Source organism: Cylas formicarius, unplaced genomic scaffold, assembly GCF_029955315.1.
Source record: "Cylas formicarius isolate icCylForm1 unplaced genomic scaffold, icCylForm1.1 PGA_scaffold_8__14_contigs__length_24414737, whole genome shotgun sequence".
In the NCBI taxonomy this organism is placed as follows: Eukaryota; Metazoa; Arthropoda; class Insecta; order Coleoptera; family Brentidae; genus Cylas; species Cylas formicarius.
In genome coordinates, this window is record NW_026844361.1 from 17535432 (window position 1) to 17556389 (window position 20958).

The 20958-nt window shown below is 34.8% G+C and overlaps 2 protein-coding genes across 3 annotated transcripts in view; one reads left to right on the forward strand and one right to left on the reverse strand.

The window, feature by feature from the left end:
* Positions 1-979: 979 nt before the first annotated feature.
* LOC132706079 (neo-calmodulin-like) overlaps positions 980-20958 on the reverse strand; it is a 29136-nt gene continuing 9157 nt past the window's right edge. The window contains exons 1-5 of one of the 2 annotated variants that reach the window (XM_060677162.1): positions 9147-9311; positions 3977-4166; positions 3564-3917; positions 2291-2347; positions 980-2059 (exon numbers count right to left, since the gene is read on the reverse strand). In XM_060677162.1, coding sequence (XP_060533145.1) covers positions 1983-2059; positions 2291-2347; positions 3564-3917; positions 3977-4166; positions 9147-9203 — 735 coding nt within the window. In that variant the 5' untranslated portion in view covers positions 9204-9311 and the 3' untranslated portion in view covers positions 980-1982. Of the gene's footprint in view, positions 2060-2290; positions 2348-3563; positions 3918-3976; positions 4167-9146; positions 9312-20958 lie in introns of those variants that run through there. The other variant, XM_060677163.1, reaches the window with a different exon arrangement.
* LOC132706440 (uncharacterized) lies at positions 11729-15542 on the forward strand. Its single transcript, XM_060677785.1, has 2 exons — positions 11729-12242; positions 14197-15542. Exons 1-2 carry the CDS (start codon positions 11729-11731, stop codon positions 15435-15437), a joined length of 1755 nt encoding a protein of 584 aa, XP_060533768.1. The 3' UTR covers positions 15438-15542.

Sequence of the window (20958 nt, forward strand, 5' to 3'; positions counted from 1 at the left end):
CTAGTTTTACCATAGTTGATGAATGTGAAGAATTCAGTTTGAGCATAGTTGATAGATCTGCGGAACTCGAAGGAAATATCCTGTGTTACAGTGATCCCCACTTCAAAAATTAACCAAAATTGCGTAATTCCGTAATGCCAAGAGTAAAATGAACCTCTGAAAAAAGGTTATTGCATGTTCATTATAACCGAATCAATTTTTAATTTATTGAAAGTGTTATTTTTTGGATAATTCTATGGATTTAGCCTAACGCCAGAGAATTAGAAAATCTTATAAATACCAATAACATATATTTTAATCTATTAATTCTTATACATAATATTATAAGTAGGGGAGAGTGAGGCGCGATGGCCAGAAGCTTCCGAAAAATTTGGGTAAATTTAGTTATAGTCAAAAATAAATCGACTTGATGGTTAAAAGCCACAAAAATAATAAAAAGCTTAAGTGCCACGAAAAATGTCATAGGGCAGCAAGTTCGACTCAGCAAAAACAGACGCAGGAGGAATACAGAAGTTTTGTAAAAAGTATTACAGTAGCTCGTGGAAGTTTCTTTAAAGAATACATTAGGGTTATGTAACACACAAAAACTTTATATACAAAGCATGTAACTTCAATTTAATCTACTAATTCTTCCTACTTTTTCTTCGTTTACAATTACGTTTCTTTAAAAAAATCAAATTAAAGATGTGTTATGTATTCCTCAAAAACTAATAACAAGCGTATTAAAATTATTAACAGGTGTGCAGGGTGTTTCATTAAAAACCCCTACTACGCCACTGGATCCTACGGGATGGGATGATACATTGTACATTTCTCGCAACTGACAAAAGACAGTCCTTTTTGCAATATTTTAGACCTTTATTGGTGTACTTAACAAAAAATGTATTTCAACAATTTTTTGCGTTTTCGAGATGCATTGAAAGAAAAACAAATATGTCGTCATAATCTTAACTAATGTTGACTAATTAAGAAATGCACGCGTCACTACCAAGATACTCCTCGAATGAAGAAAAAACAACTGCTTAAAATATTTTTTTACCAATTTTTTTCCTAAAATATTGATATTCTGCAGAAATGTCTTGAAAAACGATGCCCCAGCAACATGTGCGTTGCTCTTGCATCTAACCTCAAAGATTACGTATCACTGCGTGTTGTAAACATGTTGAAGTTCTACTTGATGTAATCGAAGTAACCAAAAGTAACCACGGATGGTAGAAATCGTAACCCTATTATTTGAACAGAAACATAATTCTAATTAAAATGGAGTAACAAATGTTTTTTTTCTTTTCTTTTTAACGAGTGCAGGCAGGCAGTCATTAAAGGTTATTCAATTTAATTTACTCCGTTATAAATAATAATTAAATGAGTAATCAAAATGAATAACTCTACAGTACATCGGAATTTCCCAATTTATTACCCTTCGCTTATTTAAAATGGCTTATAACAACTGCGACACCCTGTACACCAATTTATTTTTAAATATTATGGTATCGACAGATAAATGTGTATGTTCGATAGCTTGTAGAAGTCTCTCAAATTTTTCAAAACTTATCGCGGTTATCGCGAAAAAGGGATTCCCAGCACTCGAGTTTTTTAAAAACACTCGCGTATGATGCAGCGTAGAACTTTATTTCCATCTTCATTCTTTCTTAATTAATACAATAATTTTCTGCGGCTTGAAAAGTGGAGACATATAAAAAATCGATGACGATCGTTTTGCAATCGTTTTTCGGAGCTGAGAGTGAATACGTAACAGCGAAACAATGGAATTTGCACGATGGCCGATCGAATCCGGCCACCACATAAATTGGACTTAGGTCCCGTTTTAATATAAATTACTAAACTTCTCTACAACAATAAAAAATAAATAAATATAACACATCATTATATACACAAAACGCTAAACTGATAGTATTGTAAGATCACGATATAAGATTCATTGAAAAATTTGATTATGAGTGCTTGAGAACATTTTCTTCGTTTTAAAAGCCGGCGTATTCGTCGTCGTCTTCTTCGTAGCTGTCGTCGTTTCCCGGTTCTCCTAAAGCGTTGACGAATTCTGGAAAAGATTTTTTATTGTTTGTTATTAAACTCTAGCAAAAATCGCTTCTAAAAAGATGCTAGCAGCGATGGAAAAATTTTGCTAAACTGTCAAAAATTAAATCCAAAAGTTTTTATGGAAAAATTCACCAAGTAAGTAGAGTGCGAAAGAAAATTTTTTTACTTATTACTTATTACTCCTTTAGAGGTTCGTTTTTAGTCACGCGATATAGAATCTAAATCATCTTACCGTAGAAATCTATGCGGCCATCGCCATCCACATCAACCTCCTTTATCATATCTTCAACTGAAACATTGAAACGAAATATCAAGTTAACAGAACACAGGTAGAGAAAATAGCTATTTTTAGTACAAATGTAGCCAAGTATCGGATGCGTGAGAAAGAGACATTGTAAAACATTGAAACTTAAACAATAGACCTAGCATACTCGATACTGCGCAAAGGTAGACGTTTTATTGTGACGCGAAGCAGGCGTTGCCAAGCAACCGTGTCGATAATATAATGCAAACAAACTAGGAAGCCGGGCCACGTGATATGTACGTATTCGGCACTAACATAGTAGGGAACTACATTTAGGAATTTTTAACCTTAACCTTAAGTTATTTTTCTAAGAAATGATTTACTTTTCGTAATTAATAATAAAAAAGGGCCACATTGTCCGCCATTTTGAAGTGAGTATAATAAATTTCCCTCACGATTGTGGGTTTTCTATGGTTATTTACTTTTCGTCAATTTGGACGAATTATTAATTATACGCATTTCCCTATAAAAAAACTGTAACGATGAATTCACACAAGCATCCATTAACAATTACACTAATTAAAAGTTTAGAGTAAAAAGTTAAATTAATAATAAATAAAATTGCAACTCCACTAAACCGTTAATATTGACATTAAAAAGTTCGCCAACTTTTTAATTTTCATTAATTTCTTGCGCGAAAATGTCAGTTTTGTCGTTTATGTTTGAAACGGAGCTTTTTTAATTTATAACCGCAAAATCTATTGCGTAGAACTGAAAAAGAATTTCTATATAATAATAATAATAATAATTTTCTATAAAAGAAGTCGAAAATGAAATTATTTCCTTGGCAAGTGATTATGCAGTGTTAATTTCTAATTAATTCACATTTTTTCATTTCAATGTTAAATTAGTTCTAGTTTTATGTAAATTGTAACTTTGGAAATAGTATCCATTAAATTAATTTGGTCGTTATAATAAATTATGATATTATTAATAATAATAAATAATAAAATTTCATTGGTGCCTCTTTTTCTGTGGAAAATTTATAAAAATTAGATGCACTTATGATATTATACTGTTAACTTTATTATCTTATCTTGCTGCCACATTTTTTGGATATTTTCAGTTGTTACGGGCTTTGTGGGCCTGCTTGACGTACGTCTAGTCAGTTTGAGTGATTTTGTCATATCAAACCAAAGGATAATTAATATTATCGAAATTAGAAAATCAGTTAGACGAGACATGAGTAAGTGGTACTCACTCTCCTCCTCCGACAAATCTTCTCCCAAACATTGTATGACGGCCCTCAAGTCCGACGCAGTGATGTAACCCCTGTTGTGCTTGTCAAACACCCTGAAGGCATCTCTGAGCTCTTTCTCTTCCTCTTCGCGAGAAAGGATTTGGTCGGGGTCGGATCCTGCGGCGGACCAGGCAATATCCAAAAATTCCTCAAAGCTGACGTTGCCGTCACCGTCGATGTCGACCTCTTGGAGCATTTCCTGCAGCTCCTCGGTTCTCGCGAACTGACCAAGCGACCGCATCACCCTGCCGAGTTCTTCCTTCGTGATGCTACCGTCGCCGTCCTTGTCGAACAGCCGGAATGCCTCTCGGAATTCTACAAAGAACGACGAACGTGAGGAGGCATATTACAGCAGCTGCGGGAAGGGGACCGACCTTTCATTTGACTTTTGGATACGCAGGATAGCCTGGACGATACTTTGGATGAATTTTCCGTTTCCTTCTCTAGCTTATCTTCGGTCTCGATGATTTTCAAGGGACACACCTGTTCGACGCCGGATTCGTCGAGTTTTTTGAACTGCTGGTGCACGTCCTCTTGCGGGTCCTGCTGCTCCGTTTGTTTCGTCTGGAGGTAGAGAACGTTTCGTCAGCACAACATTCGCAAATTATTTTTATCATAGCAAGTTATTTGTCAATTTTTAAAAATAAATCGTTTATAATAATAATAATAATTTTTATTCACGTATTAATATACAATGAAAAGGACACGGTTCGGATGAACAAAATAACATAATTTGTGCCTCCGTTTTTAAACCTGTCCTAAGAAGAGGGTAGCAGCACTAGGCAGGAAAAATACATATAAAAAAAAATAAATGAATACCTAGTACGATCTGTGTAAGTATAGCGACTTACACTTTGGAAATAGTATACAGTAGACATTACTTAAATATTTAATGATAATAATACTTCACGCAGGTGTGTGGAAAAGGTATTGTTTATCAATTTAAGAGACTGATCCAATGCATTATATGTTTTGTCCAAGTCTAAACGGTATAGCTACAGGGTGGCTCAAAATTGGGCGATAGTGCCTATCGTTTTGTGGTAATATTCAGTTTACAAATTATTTAGAAATTTTGGGCAAAAAACATTTAACATATGAATTGGGGGAATTATACTTCGTAATGCCCCAAAATTTAATTTTTAAATTCTTATTAATGAGTAAGAGCAGATTTTAAAAATGTAATTATATTTTTTTAAATGGTAAATAAAGAGTAGAAAAATAAGGTTCACCAGAATAAAGCACCAATTTAAAAAAAACACCTAAAACAAAAAAAAAACCGTTTTCTTGTGAATTTCAACACACTGTATACTAAAAATAAAGCTATAGCTAAAGCTTATTATAAAACACCCTATATATACGGTTTTATACATTTGTTTTGCATAATCGCCAGGACAGTTGAGTAGAAATTTATGAAATTTTAAAGTAACGCACATCTCAAAGATGTGATTTGTGTTTTAAATTATTAAATTAACATCTAAAACATTAATTTGTGTTTGTGTAAAAAGAAGGTTAGCATTATTCTAACTTCAATCTCCACAGGTGTGTAATTCGTCAGCGTATTAAGCTGTCATTTTTGTGAACTAGTTCTCCATTCTTAATTTTGACAGGACCTGAGTTAACCTTCGTCCTACCATGTGGGGTACAAATGTGCCCCAACAACTCAATTTTCCAATAATCTTTTTCAAAGCTTTACACAAGGCTTCCGCAAATTTTATTTATTGTCATCTGGTATGTATTTACAGATTCATTTTCTGTATATTTTAGTTATGCATGCATCAAAAGAGTCAACAAAAAAATATTTTTAATGGTTGCGTATGGTATGCCAAGATACTCATTTTGATTAGTCACGGTAGCAATACAGTAAATATCAGCTGGTGTCAGACATGAAATGTGAAATGTTACACAATGTCTGATAAAATAAATATTCACAATCCAAATGAATTAACCAATGAGTTAGAACAATTACTGAATGACGATCTCGATGATGCTGACAGAGAACTCTGTGATGGTGAAGAAGATAGTGGTGATGTTCCGGAAATGATAGATTTTGAAGCTGATATAATAGAAAGAATAAATAACGTGGTGCTCTAATATCTGAAGATGTGATTATAGAAGAAGAAAATGACAGTGGTGCTGTGAGCAGCGTAATAGAGACTGGCGTTAGTGAAGAAATCTTAGAAGAAGATAGGTTATTTTATCGAACCAAAGATAACACAAAATGGTATAAAATGCCACTTACACACAGACGCAATTAAAGAACAGGTAAAGTTATCGAATTTTATATGGCATTATTCACTAATACCCTCCAATTTCTCAGACTTTCAAACTTTGGGATGAAAAACACCCAAATCAAACACAACCTCTACAACGCATATGGAAACCAACAAGATGCTGTTGAAATAAAGGCATACATTGACCTCATTTTGATCTTAGGTACCCTTCAAGCTTCAAAAGAATCGATAGTAATGTTGTGATATACCAAGCGAGGTTATACTAGACCAGTTATTCCTGCAACTATGTCTCGCTCACGTTTTCAACTGTTAACGAGTTTGTTTCTATTCAAAAACAAGGGAACTCAGAAAGAAAACTGATAAGCTTGCAGCGGTAAGAGAAGTTTTCAACATGTTTGTGGACAATTTCAAAAAGTGTTATAATCCCGGAACCCATATTACAGTAGATGAGCAACTAGTTGGATTTAGAGGTCGTTGTTCATTTAGAGTTTATATGAAAAGTTTTCGGAAACAACATACAATTGTGTCCTATGTGCCTAGCAAGAATAAGGCTGTCCTCATGTTGTCTTCGGAGCATCATGATCATTCTGTTGCGGAAGAAAATATGAAGTACAAACCTGACATTATAAGAAAACAAAACTACGGATAAAATGGTAAAAGAATATTCAGCTCGTCAAATTAGTAATAGATGACCGATGGCAATTTTTGGACAGCTATTAGACGTCGCGGCACTAAATGCATTTATTTTGTGGAGTGCAAAATTTCCAGACGAAAAATCAAAAAGCAAAGACAGCAGAAGAAAATTTCTTTTGGACTTAGGAGAGTCATTGACTAGGGAAAATGTCATAAGAAGATTTAAAACAGAACTAAGAATTCTCAACAGTGTCAAATTATATGTGCTAGAAATGTTTCCAGAATTGGAAAAACGACCTGTCTCTGGACAATGTTATTTGTGCAATAGAACGAAAGATCGCAAGTCCATTCAACAACGTTGCGACCATAGTGCAAAACACATAATTTGCAGATTATGTATGGGAAAACGTAAGAATTAATATGAGTAGAGGAGTTCGTCTTTTTTTTTTAAATAAATACAATATGCATTATAAATATTAGAGTGGGATACAATTGTACCCCACATGGTGTTCTACGTAACTTTTTGACCGCGGTACGACGAAGGTTAAGAGTTGGTTAGTTTTTTAACATTTGCGTTAATTGCGCATAACGTTTGGTCTAACAAAAGCGACAGCGTGGCTCATTGATAGATAAAGGCCGAGATATCTTTGCACAATAATGTCGATTTCCTAAATCTTCCCGCTATCTCTCGATCTGCAGAAAATATCACGCAATGTCTGTTGTTCTCGTAATCTTATAAGAAAATAATATGCGATAATAACGCACATGTACTCGAAATTTTGACAGCGTTCCAAAATGACAAAATTCCTGATTGATTGAGATGGGCTTTGAGAATATAAATTTTCTTATTTTAATAGCATGGACGTCGCTAATGCCTAAAAATTTAAATCAATGATTTTTAAAAATGACCAATTATATCTGCGATCTCATGGACCTTATAGGTAGAGGTAAGTTATCGGTTCGCAGATCAATGTAAACAAGTTGCTAATCGTTCAAATGACCTCGACGTTCGCGCGTACCCAAAAGATATTCTTTGTTTTGGTGCCCAAAAATAAGCTCGTTGCCCTAATTTGATAGGACGTCGATAGAAAATATTTTGTTTTGTTTGACATTCCTTCCATTATTTTTATTAATCATAAAGCACTTGACCGCAGATAGCGAAATATCTAAAAAGTGCACCGTAACCCGTTTAACGAAGATAAAAATTGGAATTTAGCAAAACAGGAACACCAGATAGTGAGCGTGTTTGATCATTAAGACAAATTAGAATGGTCCGACAGCTTGACACGAAACGTTCGCAGAGCACTAAGTATCAGGAACGTCTCTTATAATAATATTAATAAAAAGCGGATAATTTAAATGTCGGCGTCCTCTTTCTATTCTACTCTTCACGCAACAATTACTTTCCAGAGTATAGAAAATTATACAAAACGAAGCAGTAAAACTCTTACACCAATACGATTAAAGGGGGGTAGAAGTTTTGTATTTAGAGGTGTAGTGGTATTTTCTTCCTGTACACATTTATTCCTTATTTACCAAGTTTGTTGGCAATACACTTTTCCCTTACCCTTTTTGTACTAATTTGAAAAGTTGGCTTAGTTTTTTATGTATCTAAAAACGCGCAAAAACATTCTTTTTAAAATTTCAATTTTCATAGTAGTAAAGCAACTGAATTCCCAGGAAACGCCATTGGTGCTTTTTTGAAAAATTGGTAATAAATGTGTTAGGAAGAAAATACCAGAACCGAGGAATTTGGTTTTTGTAAAATATTTTCCATAAAACAACAGAGAATTTTGTACGCCCCAAGGAGAAATCTAATCTACTGGCAAGGTAAAATTATGATCTAATTAATAGGTAGTGGCATGATGTTATAAAATGTCAGTTTTGAGGAGGCTCTGGAGGAGAATGTGATTGAAAGAGCGTCAAACAGGTCCGTTTATTCATATTCAACAACTTGTGGCGCTGTGGTCACTAATAATTGAGAAGAATAGGTTAAAATCATATACGTTTCGTTGGTTAGTTGACTATCAAAATAATAGAATAATTTTGGCAACACAGATTTCTTTCTCTTTGCATCATTTCTGTTCCCCAATTACAAACATATGGGTTTTTGATTTTCATGGATTTTTTTAGTCAGCAGAAATTTGAAAATCTCCCTGGGAGTAAAATTTTCTCTTTCATAAAAATTGAGACAGCTTTTACCCTATACAGTGTTCCTAATAGTTTTTTTAAATTTAGTTACCCACGAGGCATATATAACGTCTAATTTTACTATTATAGTTCCGCAAAATGTTTAGTTTTAATTGTTTGTTTTTTTTGTTTTATAGAAAGAAAACTGTTTCTTGCGACCCCGCAAAAAAATAAAAAACATAAATTATTATGGCTGGTTTTTTATCCTTTTAAATTTGTTAAAGGTTTTATTTAAAAACGAAATATTTAAAAGTTAATTGCTATACTCTTTTGAAGTGCTTACGCGAAAATGATGATAATATAATTATTTCATACTTTTTACAAAAACTTCGACTCAGCAAAAACCGACGCAGGAGGAATCCAGAAGTTTTGTAAAAATATTTCATTTTTATTTACCAATTTTCCAAATTCAATTTTAACCAGTTTGTTAAATAGAAAAGAAAATGTTATTTTGAAGCTAGACCGGTATCGATAACGGTGAGAAACTTACAAAATATTTTCTCGACGAGGTGACGAACACGTCCAAACAGCTCACGAACTTCACCATTTTTACCGAACCGATTATTTATTTTTTCCCGAAACCGACAAAAACGAGGAAAATATCCCCGCGTTGATACACCGGCAAAAACCAAGAACCTGAACGCGAAAAGGTCAAACCGTCTGTGCCGGTAAATTGTCGAATTCCTTCCGTTTTTAAATCGAAGCAATCAAACCGCAAGATTTCCCGGTGATGTACCTACACCGCAGAAGTTTATTTGGTGAGGTGCGGCACATAAACGATTAGTAATCCGCCATGCTGTGCGGTATTTTTTATTTCTATTGACGTTTGACGTGAGTGGACGAACGTAAACACGAAAACCCCTGCGCCAATTATGCATGAGACTTTGGGATTTACGCAAAAAACGGAAACTATGATCCATTCTTAACTTTGTGCCGAACGGGGATCCAACTGGTATAACCATACAGCTATTAAGCTATTAGATAATATGGGGACGTAAATGCTTAAGATTTCTATTCAATTAAAATATACCTGGAAACAAAAAACTTGTGTCATTGACATCGGAGATTGGAAATAAAACAGCAAGAAAGAATTACGAGTTGTGTTCAAAAAGTAAGACTCTTGAGTTTTATCAAAAAGTATTTATTTATTCATCATAATTAATGTCGTCCCCTTCAAAGCAATCCCCCCCCAGATATAATATACTTGTGTCAATATTTTTTCCTTCTGGTGAGCACTTTCTGGTATAGCTTTGAGTTCTTGCAGCGAATTTTTTTATCTCCTCATTCGTTCCAAACCTCCATCCTTTCATGGGATTTTTTGAGTTTCGGGAACAGGAGAAAGTCGCAGAAGCCCATATCCGGTGAATATGGTGGCTGGTTCGGCCAAAAAGTTAGACACAAGCACGCAACAGGTGCGTTATCGTAATCCAAAGTCCAGAAATGCTTCACAATTCCGGACGTTTTCTTCATATTGCTTCTCGCAAATGGGGCATAACGTAATACTCTTTATTGACCGTACGACCTTATGGTAAGACCTCTTGATCTACTATGCCACGATAATCAAAGATAACGATAAGCAAAACCTTGACATTTGATTTAACTTGACATGCTTCTTTCTGTCTTGGCAATTCTGGGTTCTCCCATTGAGACGACTAGGCTTTTGTTAGAGCAGTTATGACATTTTCGGGCATATCAGAATCATCATTGACGTCGTTTAATAGTCCTTGAGCGATTTTTTAAAAATTCAATGACGCTGTCATTTTTTTGCGCCCTTTCATATTATCATCTAATATGCTTCTTAAAATAATTGAACTAGGTAGGCAGGCAGGGGTTTTCAACCTTCCCAGCCTTAGGGGCATACTGTTTACTATAGTATGTGCCAAAATTCAAAACCGCTTTTCATTTTTTACTAGTTTACTAGTTTTGGTAGACGTTTCGTTTATTTGAGCTTAGGCTTTCTCCGAGAGTCAATTAGAAGCAAGCTGCTGTGAATTCAGTCGTGATAATCATTGTCGTAATATAATGTTTCTTAAAGCGAATTTTCTATTACTCACTATATTATACTGATTTCTGTTTGGTTTCTTTATGACGAAACTGAAAAAGTGCGACAACTTGATGATTTTTTCATTTCATATTTGTTACAGAAGAAAAACGAGAAGAGTTATAAGTAGGTTTTGTTTGTGGACTTCTGAAACTCAGGTACAATTAGTTGTTTTAACAATGTAGCATTCTGTACTTGTATCCATCGATTCTAAGTAACAAATAATGAATTACTTTGCAATCATTTTCTGCAAACTTCGATTTTTCTTTTAAAAATAAGCTAAACAACATTTATATAATATACTTATATAATTTATACAATATTTATTTACTGTCTTATGCGGCCAAAATCAACGGGATACGTGCCTGCCAATATGATTCCCATTCTCATTTCCCAAAAAAATTGTGTCCAAGTTTGGAAAAAAAAATTGAATTTTACTAATGTAATAATAATAGAATATTTTTTAATTCCTTTACCTACATATATACGATACGCTCAACAGAAGGATATTATTATGAAGCTCTATATACAAAATATCTAAGACTAAAACTCTAAAGCACCTTCATGAAAAAACTTTCGTACTCAAATTTATCAGAGACATTTATTGAAAATGTCTGCTTGATATAAAAAATATAAGATGTTGGCTTTTTTAAGACGATTCTTGCATTTAAGGCGAAAATTTAAGCATAGCTCTTAGAGCCTCAATAAATAAATGTTGTGTGCTACGATCTTGTCCTCCTGCCATTTTTTCTCTCCCTTTACTTTAATGATTATGAAAACATGTACCAAATACATTTTTTTTAGTTACCAACACACCTGTATTTATTTCACATATAGATGACGCTCATTAAATTGAAATTTAATCAAATAAATATAATTACATTCATTTACGAGTCATCAATAGCACCGTTAAGTATTTTCCCGTGTAAAAGTGGCAGGCGATTTTCCGATACGTCCGAATCGAATTTCATATAAACGGAACACGGAAAGTCTCTCGTGTTATTTGACACCATCACCACCCGAATAACGCAATGAAACTCCCGTACATTTCGATACTTCTTGCCTTTACCGGCGTCATCGTCAGGGCGATATCTCCTCAAGCCGGCGATCGAAATGTCGAGCGTTGCGTCGAAAAACTCATCGCGTCGACATTTGAAACCTCCCACAAAATCGCTACGAATATCGATATCAGAACGCGAAGCCATATAAAAATAGCAATCGACTTGGAGACCACCTCTGACGCTTTTTCCACGATCGACACTTCTTACGCGTTCGATCTCAGACATACGACGTCCGATGCGTTTCTGCGGATGGTGGAAAGTAATCGGTTTAACGTAGCCGGTACTTTTATAGTAGTCTCAAATCAGAAGCGGGATGATTTTTTCAGAAAGATCAGCCGGTATTTCGTTTACAAGTTGTTCGTGGTGGATTCGCATCTCGACGTGTATACTTATTGGCCGTACGCTCGGGAAAGCGTCGATAGACCGGAAATCACCCCGAAAAAGATGTGCCGTTGTGACGACGTTGAAGAGTACGCGATGCGAGGTAAAATCCCCAAAAAATAGACGCAGAGAAAGACAGACCGTAGTGTCAACCAGATCAAAAATAACATTTTAACAAATTAAATAAGTTTCTGAACATAGTAACCTCAACGAAAATGTTCAAGATTATTTTTAATTCAAATCTTTAGAAGAATCGTCTCCATTTCCTTTTTCTGCCATCTCCAAAATATCATCTAGAAACCACGCCATTTTCAGGGTTCAACTTTGCTCAAGAGGATCAGTTGCATGTAACCACATTCAGTTGACATAAATAGTACGTTTTTATGATATTCAGCAGGGCGGTATAGTGTTTGAATCATAACTTGACAGAAGACTGCCACTATTAACATCAACTCTTAGTTTTGTTTGACACACCGGTGAAATAAAAAAAAAAGACAATTTTTTTTATAAAAATTTAATTAGATTAAATTTGTATTAAAAATAATCTTGAACATTTTCATGCGTATGGCACTATGGTGCGGGTCGATCTTATCTTACCTATTTCATAAAACCTGAAAAGCGAAACGATTGAGTTGTTCTAAAGATAACGGTGATTAAATTTGAGTCTCATATAAAACTTTTACCTCCCATTTATCTGTAACTACCAAGTTGTCGTGACCTTTTATTTTGGCACCAAGAATTTATCGAACAATTTTATTTTTTACTTAATTTTTGTAACAGCCTGATATCTAAAATTATGTTTCACGATTTTTTTTTGCAATTGAAGTACAGATCATATGTTAATTGTAAATTTTGAAGTAATATGACTCCAAGTTTCAGGAATATTGCTTCAAATGCTATATTCTTTTTCATGCCAATTCTGCTGCAGCATAAAAATAAGCTATAAAACCCAAAAAGTACAAAGTAAAGTATAAGTAAAAACGTTTTTAACCTTTTTAGAAAATCGTAAGTAACCAACGGAAATATTTCGGATGCTTAAATATACCTTATAATAATAAAATAAGGGCTTTTGATATAGGGGGTAATTCACGCTGTACTGCACTGGATATGACCAGTAGACAAGGTTTTCAGAAAGTGATAATATTAATGTACGGGTTATCCCAAAAGAGTTTAAAGTTTGAAATTTGTACTTTTTTTTAATGGAATCCCCTTTATATTATTGCATTTTTGGGTTCAACTGCCAAAATAATTCTGTGTTTCAATAATTTGAACTTTCTCATAATGTAATACGAAATATTTAAAATATCGGATCAATTTACAGTAGAGTGCAACAAGAGATCATGTTTTATATCCGAATTGATGCTAATCCAATGACAAATTTAAGTGGTTATAACGTAATTAATTTAAATAGAACACAATATTTTATAATTTACAAGGGAACACACTTTTCAAGTACTCACCCATCGAACGGCGTTAGGATTTTTTTTTATGTTTTTTAAATAAAAGTTGTATTGCATCTCGGTGCTTATGGAATTTGAAAATGTCAGATAATTTGTCAAGGATGTCATTTCTGTCATATTTCACTATATTCCCTTCAAACATTAAACCTTTTGCTTCATTTACGAACACGATCTTAAGTATATAGAATTTCTCTTAGACTGCCGAACTTAGACCACATAAGAAATTTATTTTTCATTAACCCAGCACAAAACCGATGAAAATTTCGCTTTTTAAAAAATAAATTCAGTTTTACCCTAGACATTACAGATACGTGTTTTGAAACTCCTTGTTTTTATACTTGATTTTTGTTCTTTAGTTAAATGATAACTATTGAAACTTTTTTGTCAATGTTACTGAATTTCAAATCATTTCTGGAAGAGTTATTAAAATTTCACAATAGAACCTTAATTTTGATATTGCCAACATACAAACTTTCATTAATAGCCTAGCTCAAACTTTTATTGTAATCAAAATTTTTAACAAAATAAACGATTCAGACCACAAAGTCGTTACTTCTAACAGAATAAGAATAAGAATAATTTTTTATATTTATGCAGAATCATCTTCGTCGACGTCCAAATGCTTTATTGCAGCTACGTTGCCGCAACTATGGAGGAACACCACGCTAAAGATTTATTTCAAACATGTGAGACCGTTCGTGAGGACAGACTACCAGGGTATGGAACAGCACGTGCTGAAAATGATCTCCCGCCACACGGGTATGCGGATAGAATCGGTGTTGAGGGAATTCGAGCATCAAGGACCGAAAGATCACCGCACCGGCCTGTATGAAGACGACAGTATGAATTCGCTACTAAACCGAACCTACGACGTGCTGTCTGGGTGCTATTATGCCACCTACGAAACTGCAAACGACTTCCAAGGTTCGTACGTATGGTACATCGACGCTTACCATCTGGTGTCGCCAAGCGCCACCTACCAGACCACTTGGAAGCGAATCTGCAACATATTTCGGCCGAAAACCGTCGCCGTACTGACAATGTCAATTTTAGCGGTGATGATCGTGGTCAAAATTTTCTACCTCACCTCGTGGATCACTCTGATCACATGGTTTTATCAGTGCTTGATAGAAGTCGGCGCGGTGGGTATGTTGGACAAGTGCACGTTCCGTCTAATCATGGTTTCCTACCTGCTGGTATGCATATTGCTGTCGACCATACTGAAGAACAGCTTGTTTATAATTTTCTTCACCGAAACCCCCGAGGTCGAGATCAACCACCTGATCCAAGCCCTCAAGCTGAATATGACGCCTCTGATGCCGCCAGTGCTGAAGCGACTGTTCGAGACCAACGGGAAACCTTGGGAACGGATGCTTCTACCCAGGGTTGAAATTTGCAAAGACGTGATGCCTTGTCTTAGGAGGGTGGCGCAGCGAAGAGACGCGGTGACAGCTTACGGCTCCATACCGATCGTGTACGCCAGGCTGGAGCACTTTTTAGATCCAGTCACCAGCAATTACATTTTGCATATCGGTTTGCCGATACTTCAGAGCTACTACCAGTTCATGTTCACCAAGGGGTATCCCGCTTTCGAGAGGCTCAACATGGTGATTTATCACGCGGTCGCGTCGGGCGTCGTCGATTACGAGAGACGAGACGTTATCAGGAAGGTGCTCCTCATGGAGAGCAGGATGAACGTGGTGCAGTCGAAGGTTATAGGCTTGGAGCAGTTGAGTTTCGTGTTTTGGTTTTGGGTAGGCGGGATGGTAGTCGCCACTGTGGTGTTCCTCATCGAGATTTTAGGTCCAATTTTGCGTAACATGTACAATGTGCTATAGAAATTGCGATGCTGTCCAACTTTCACAAAAAAAAAACAGGCTTTACATTTTCAAAGAACTAATTTATTATAAGAAGACCTTTTCTTTCGAGAAATCAATCTGAGAAATGGCAAATTAAAAAAATGTATATATAAATAAAGGTTTCTTGTATTGACTCAAATTTCTTTGTTTCTTTTTTTTATGTTCTGGTCATGTCCAAACTCACTAATTTAAAATAGAACACATTTGGAGTGTGCATTTCGAGACTAGTTCGACGGTACATAGGCCTATGACGCGACGTTTCATGTGGAGAAGCGTTTTTTTTTTCATTTTTCATAAATTATCAACATATATATGCAGTCATAATAATCATGATGTTGAAAAACCAAAAATGGCCTGTCATTGTTATTGAAATGTTTATAAAACTTTGACTTTTTTGTTTCTTAAACCGAATTCACAGAAGAAAATGCAACTATTACTCACTATATTATACGTGGTATGGTTTTTTTATGACGTCACTGAAAAAGTGTGTCAACTTCAACAACTAAAACTAAAACTCAAATTTATCAACGAGAATAATTAAAATTGCTTGCTTGGAATTCCAAACCACAAAAGATTATAAGATGTTGGCTTTTTTATTTGTTTATTTGTTAATTTAGACCAATAATCAAAAAATTTTAAGCGCAGCTCTTAGAGTCTCAATAAATATGTCCTGAGATCTTGTCCTCCTGTCATCTTTTCTCTCTTTTCACTTTAATGATTATACATTACAGATTTGTACCAGCTATAATAGCTAGAATTAGGTCTTTATTTTTTCAAAACATGTACCAAATGCATTTTTTTAGTTCTAATTTAATGAAATAAATATAATTATATTAATTTACGAGTCATCAATAGGCCCGTTTTAAGTATTTTCCCGTGTAAAAATCGCAGCCGATTTTCCGATACGTCCGAATCCAATTTCATATAAACGGAACACGGAAAGTCTCTCACGTTATTTGACACCGTCGCCATCCGAATAACGCAATGAAACTCCCCTACATTTCGCTACTTCTCGCCTTTATAGGCGTCATCGTCAGGGCGATATCTCTTCAAGCAGGCGATCGAAACGTCGACCGTTGCGTCGAAAAACTCATCGCGTCGACATTCGAAACCTCCCACAAAATCGCTACGAATGTCGATATCAGAACGCGAAGCCATATAAAAATAGCAATCGACTTGGAGACCACCTCTGACGCTTTTTCCACGATCGACACTTCTTACGCGTTCGATCTCAGACATACGACGTCCGAATCGTTTCTGCGGATGGTGGAAAGTAATCGGTTTAACGTAGCCGGTACTTTTATAGTAGTCTTAAATCAGAAGCGGGATGAGTTTTTCAGAAAGATCAGCCGGTATTTTGTTTACAAGTTGTTCGTGGTGGATTCGCATCTCGACGTGTATACTTATTGGCCGTACTCTCGGGAAAGCGTCGATAAACCGGAAATCACCCCGAAAAAGATGTGCCGTTGTGACGACGTTGAAGAGTATGCGACACGAAGTAAAATCCCCAAAAAATAGACGCAGAGAAAGAGGGAGGTAATTGTAGAGGATCCGAACTAAGATCGACCTTCACCACAGTATCATCCAGATAAAAGAACATTTTAACAAATAAAATAAGTTTCTGAACATGGCAACCTCAACGGAAATGTTCTACATTATTTTTAATTTAAAAAAGTAAAAAGTATATACTATATTCAATATGCAACACCACAGTAGTTTACCTCGGTCCCCATTACCTGGCAGCTGCGGTCAAACAGGTAAGTTGATATTAATAATTGCACTCTTTTGTCGACCAATACGGACTAGCCTTAAAATAAAAGTTATTTAATGTAAAACATTTAAATTAAAAAATTCGGAACATGCGACATCCAAGACAAAGAAGGACTGCACGTACTTACTTCTCGTCATAGAAAAGGATACAATGCTAGGATAAAATTACTTGACTATAGAGCAGTGTTTTTGAGTGCATAAGATGATTTTTTAGCTTTTGGGAAACTTGGAATAGGTAAACGCAGTAAAGTTAAAGGCTTTTGAACCAATAAAAGAATTATATATCCTTAAAAAAAACTATTAATCCATATCTAACAGAAAATTGAAAAACTCTTCATTAAACAATATTTATATAGTAGAATAAGTGATTGTACAACAACAGTAATAGATTAATCAGGATCAGAAACGTCTGTAGTTGCATCATTTTCCAAGATAGAAGAATCGTCTCCATTTTCTTTTTCTATTATTAAAGTCTGGTCTTCCTCAACTACCAATTTCAGGGTTCAATTTTGCGCAATGAGAATAGTACGTTTTCGTGATATCCAGCAGGGCGGTATAGTGTTCGAATCAAAACTTGACAAAAGAGTGCAACTATTACCATCAACTTACCTGTTTGACGGCAGCTACCAGGTAATAGCTACCAAAAAAAAGGTAAGCTACTGCAGTGTTGTATAGTATATACATTTCACTGGAGTTTGATTCGGTAGACAAACCGGTGAAATTTAAAAAAATATATAATTTTTTTAAATTAATTAAATTAAATTAATTTTCTTTGAGGTCGCCATATCAAGTCAAGTTCAGAAACTTATTTTATTCGATAAAATGTCATTTTCATGCGTTTGGCCCTATAGTGCAAATTGACCTTATCTTACCTATTTAAAAAAATGATAACACCTTTCAATTGCTTGAGAAACGATTGAGTTGCTCTAAATTAAATTCGAGTCTCATATAAGACTTTTACCTCCCATTGTCGTTACCTTTTATTTTGGCACCAAGATCATATTTTAATTATAAATTTTGAAGTAATACGACTTCTAGTTTCAGATGCTTCAAATGCAGGTATTCACGCCAATTCAAAAAACATAACAATGCCTGTCGCATAAAAATACGCCATGTTCACCAGGTTGGCTTTTTGAAAAGTTGATTTTTAAGTAATATTAAAAATCCTGGAATTTTTTTCTTTTTTTATCTGATTTTATCGTTGGATAATTTACCAAAAGGTTGTTTATAAAAACCGCTATAAAATTAAAAGTTGTTAGAAATCCAATTGAAAACTGTTAGCGAGCACATGTCAAATGTCAATTATGAAATCACAACCCCACTTTTCAGTTGTTTATTTGTTCTTGAGAGAAGCAGGTTTTGATTTTTATAAATATTCAGATAAAATTTATAATTAAACTAAACGTGGTTCAATGTTTATTAGATGTTTTAAGATTTATAATTAAGCTTTAAAACCCAAAAAGTCAAAGTATTATAATAAGGTTTTTAACCTTTTTAAAAAAACGGAAGTAACCAACGGAAACGTTTCAAATTTTTAGATGTTTCTTATAAAACTATAAAATTTGTTATAAAAGCTAAGCTTATAATGCTCAAATATTCGTTACCTTATAATAAAACCTTCAGCGCAAAAAATTGTCGCTAAACTGCGAAGCCTTAGGGCTTTTGATATAGAGGGTAATTCACGCTGTACTGCACTGAATATGACCAATAGGTTTTCAAAAAGTTTTAATTCTGTGATCTACGAAGTGCGAATATTTTTAAAAATCACTTTCATACCATACAGGTTATCCCAATATGTATTTTTTTTAATGGAATCCATTTATATTATTGCATTTTTGGGTTCAACTGCCAAAATGCTTCAAAATGTTTCAATAATTTGAACTTTCTCAAAGTGTAATAAGAAATATTTAAATTATCATATAAATTTACAGTAGAGTGCAACAAGAGACCATGTTTTATATCCCAATGATAAAAAACTTTATACATTTTTTATAAATTTAAATAACGTAATCAAATTAAATATAACACGATATTTTCTAATTTACAAGGGAACATACTTTTCGATTACTTACATATCGAACTGCGTTAGGAATTTAGTTGTTTTTTAAATAAAAGTTTTGTTGTCAAGAATGTTATTTCACTATAAATGTATTATTTTTTAATATAAATTTCCTATATTATTAGAAGTAGTCCCTTGAAACATTAAAACGAGGATCGGGAGGTTCGACAATTTTGCTTCTATTATGAACACGATCTTAAGTATATAGGAACTCTCTCCTGAAGGAGGCCATTAAAATTGCCAAGACGATATAAGAAATTGATTTTTTGTTAACCCAGCCCAAAACCGATGAATGCATTAAAAAATAAATTTAGTTTGGTTAATAAGTAATAAAAAAAGTGCATCCCGCAAAAGGGCTTTAGGAAACTTAGCCCACAATATAACTATTATTCGGTTAGAAAAAGTACTGCTCGATAAAATTTAGATATTTTGCACGGAAGCGTCGCTAAAAGATGATTTTAGAGTTTTTTGAGGTTTTAGCAAGTGATGCTAATAAAAAATCACGAATTTTTGAGGCATCTTTTACAGAGTCGTGTTTTGAAAGAGTCGTATTTTTTAATATTGTATTTGTATTGTATTGTATTGTTTTTTGAAACTCCTTGTTTTTATACTTGATTTTTGGCCTATAATTAAATGATAGCTTGAAACTTTTTTGTCTTTTGTATTTCGAATCATTTCTGCAAGAGATAAAAATTTAACTTACACAACGCATGTATTCCTAAATTCCTAAATATATTTTTTTATTTGTTAAAAATATCAACTCTTATTTTAATCAAAATTTTTTACAAAATAAACGCCTCAGAACACAAAGTTGTTACTTTAAACAGAATATGGGAACATATTATGAAAAATATGCGATATAAATATAGAATTATCTTTGTCGACGTCCAAATGCTTTATTGCAGCTACGTTGCCGCAACTATGGAGGAACACCACGCTAAAGACATACTTCAAACATATGAGACCGTACGTTACAACAGATGGCGAGGGCATAGAACAGCACGTGCTGAAAATGATCTCCCACCATACGGGTATGCGGCTAGAATCGGTGTTGAGGGAATTCGAACATCAAGGACCAAAAAATGACCGTACCGGCCTGTACGAAGACGACAGCATGAATTCGCTACTAAACCGAACCTACGATGTGCTGTCTGGGTGGTATTACGCCACCTACGAAACGGCAAACGACTTCCAAGGTTCGTACATATGGTACTACGACGCTTACCATGTGGTGTCGCCAAGCCCTACCTATCAGACCACTTGGAAGCGCATCTGCAACATATTTCGGCCGAAAACCGTCGCCGTACTGACAACGTCAATCTTAGCGGTGATGATCGTGGTCAAAATCTTCTACCGCACCTCGTGGATCACTCTGATCACTTGGTTTTATCAGTGCTTGATAGAAGTCGGCGCGGTGGGTATGTTGGACAAGTGCACGTTCCGTATAATCATGGTTTCCTACCTGCTGGTATGCATTTTGCTGTCCACCATACTGAAGAACAGCTTTGTGCTCATTTGCACCAGGCTGGAGCACTTTTTGGATCCAGTCACTAGCAATTTCATTTTACATATCGGTTTTCCGATGCTTGAGAGCTACAACCAGTTCATGTTCACCAAGGGGTATCCCGCGTTCGGGCGGCTCAACATGGTGATTTATCACGCGGTCGCGTC

Excerpts from the sequence above, each read along its gene's own strand:
- LOC132706440 (XM_060677785.1), top strand. The coding sequence starts at position 11,729 with ATGAAACTCCCGTACATTTCGATACTTCTTGCCTTTACCGGCGTCATC. Across the intron at positions 12,243-14,196 it reads TGAAGAGTACGCGATGCGAG|AATCATCTTCGTCGACGTCC; the intron begins GTAAAATCCCCA and ends ATATTTATGCAG.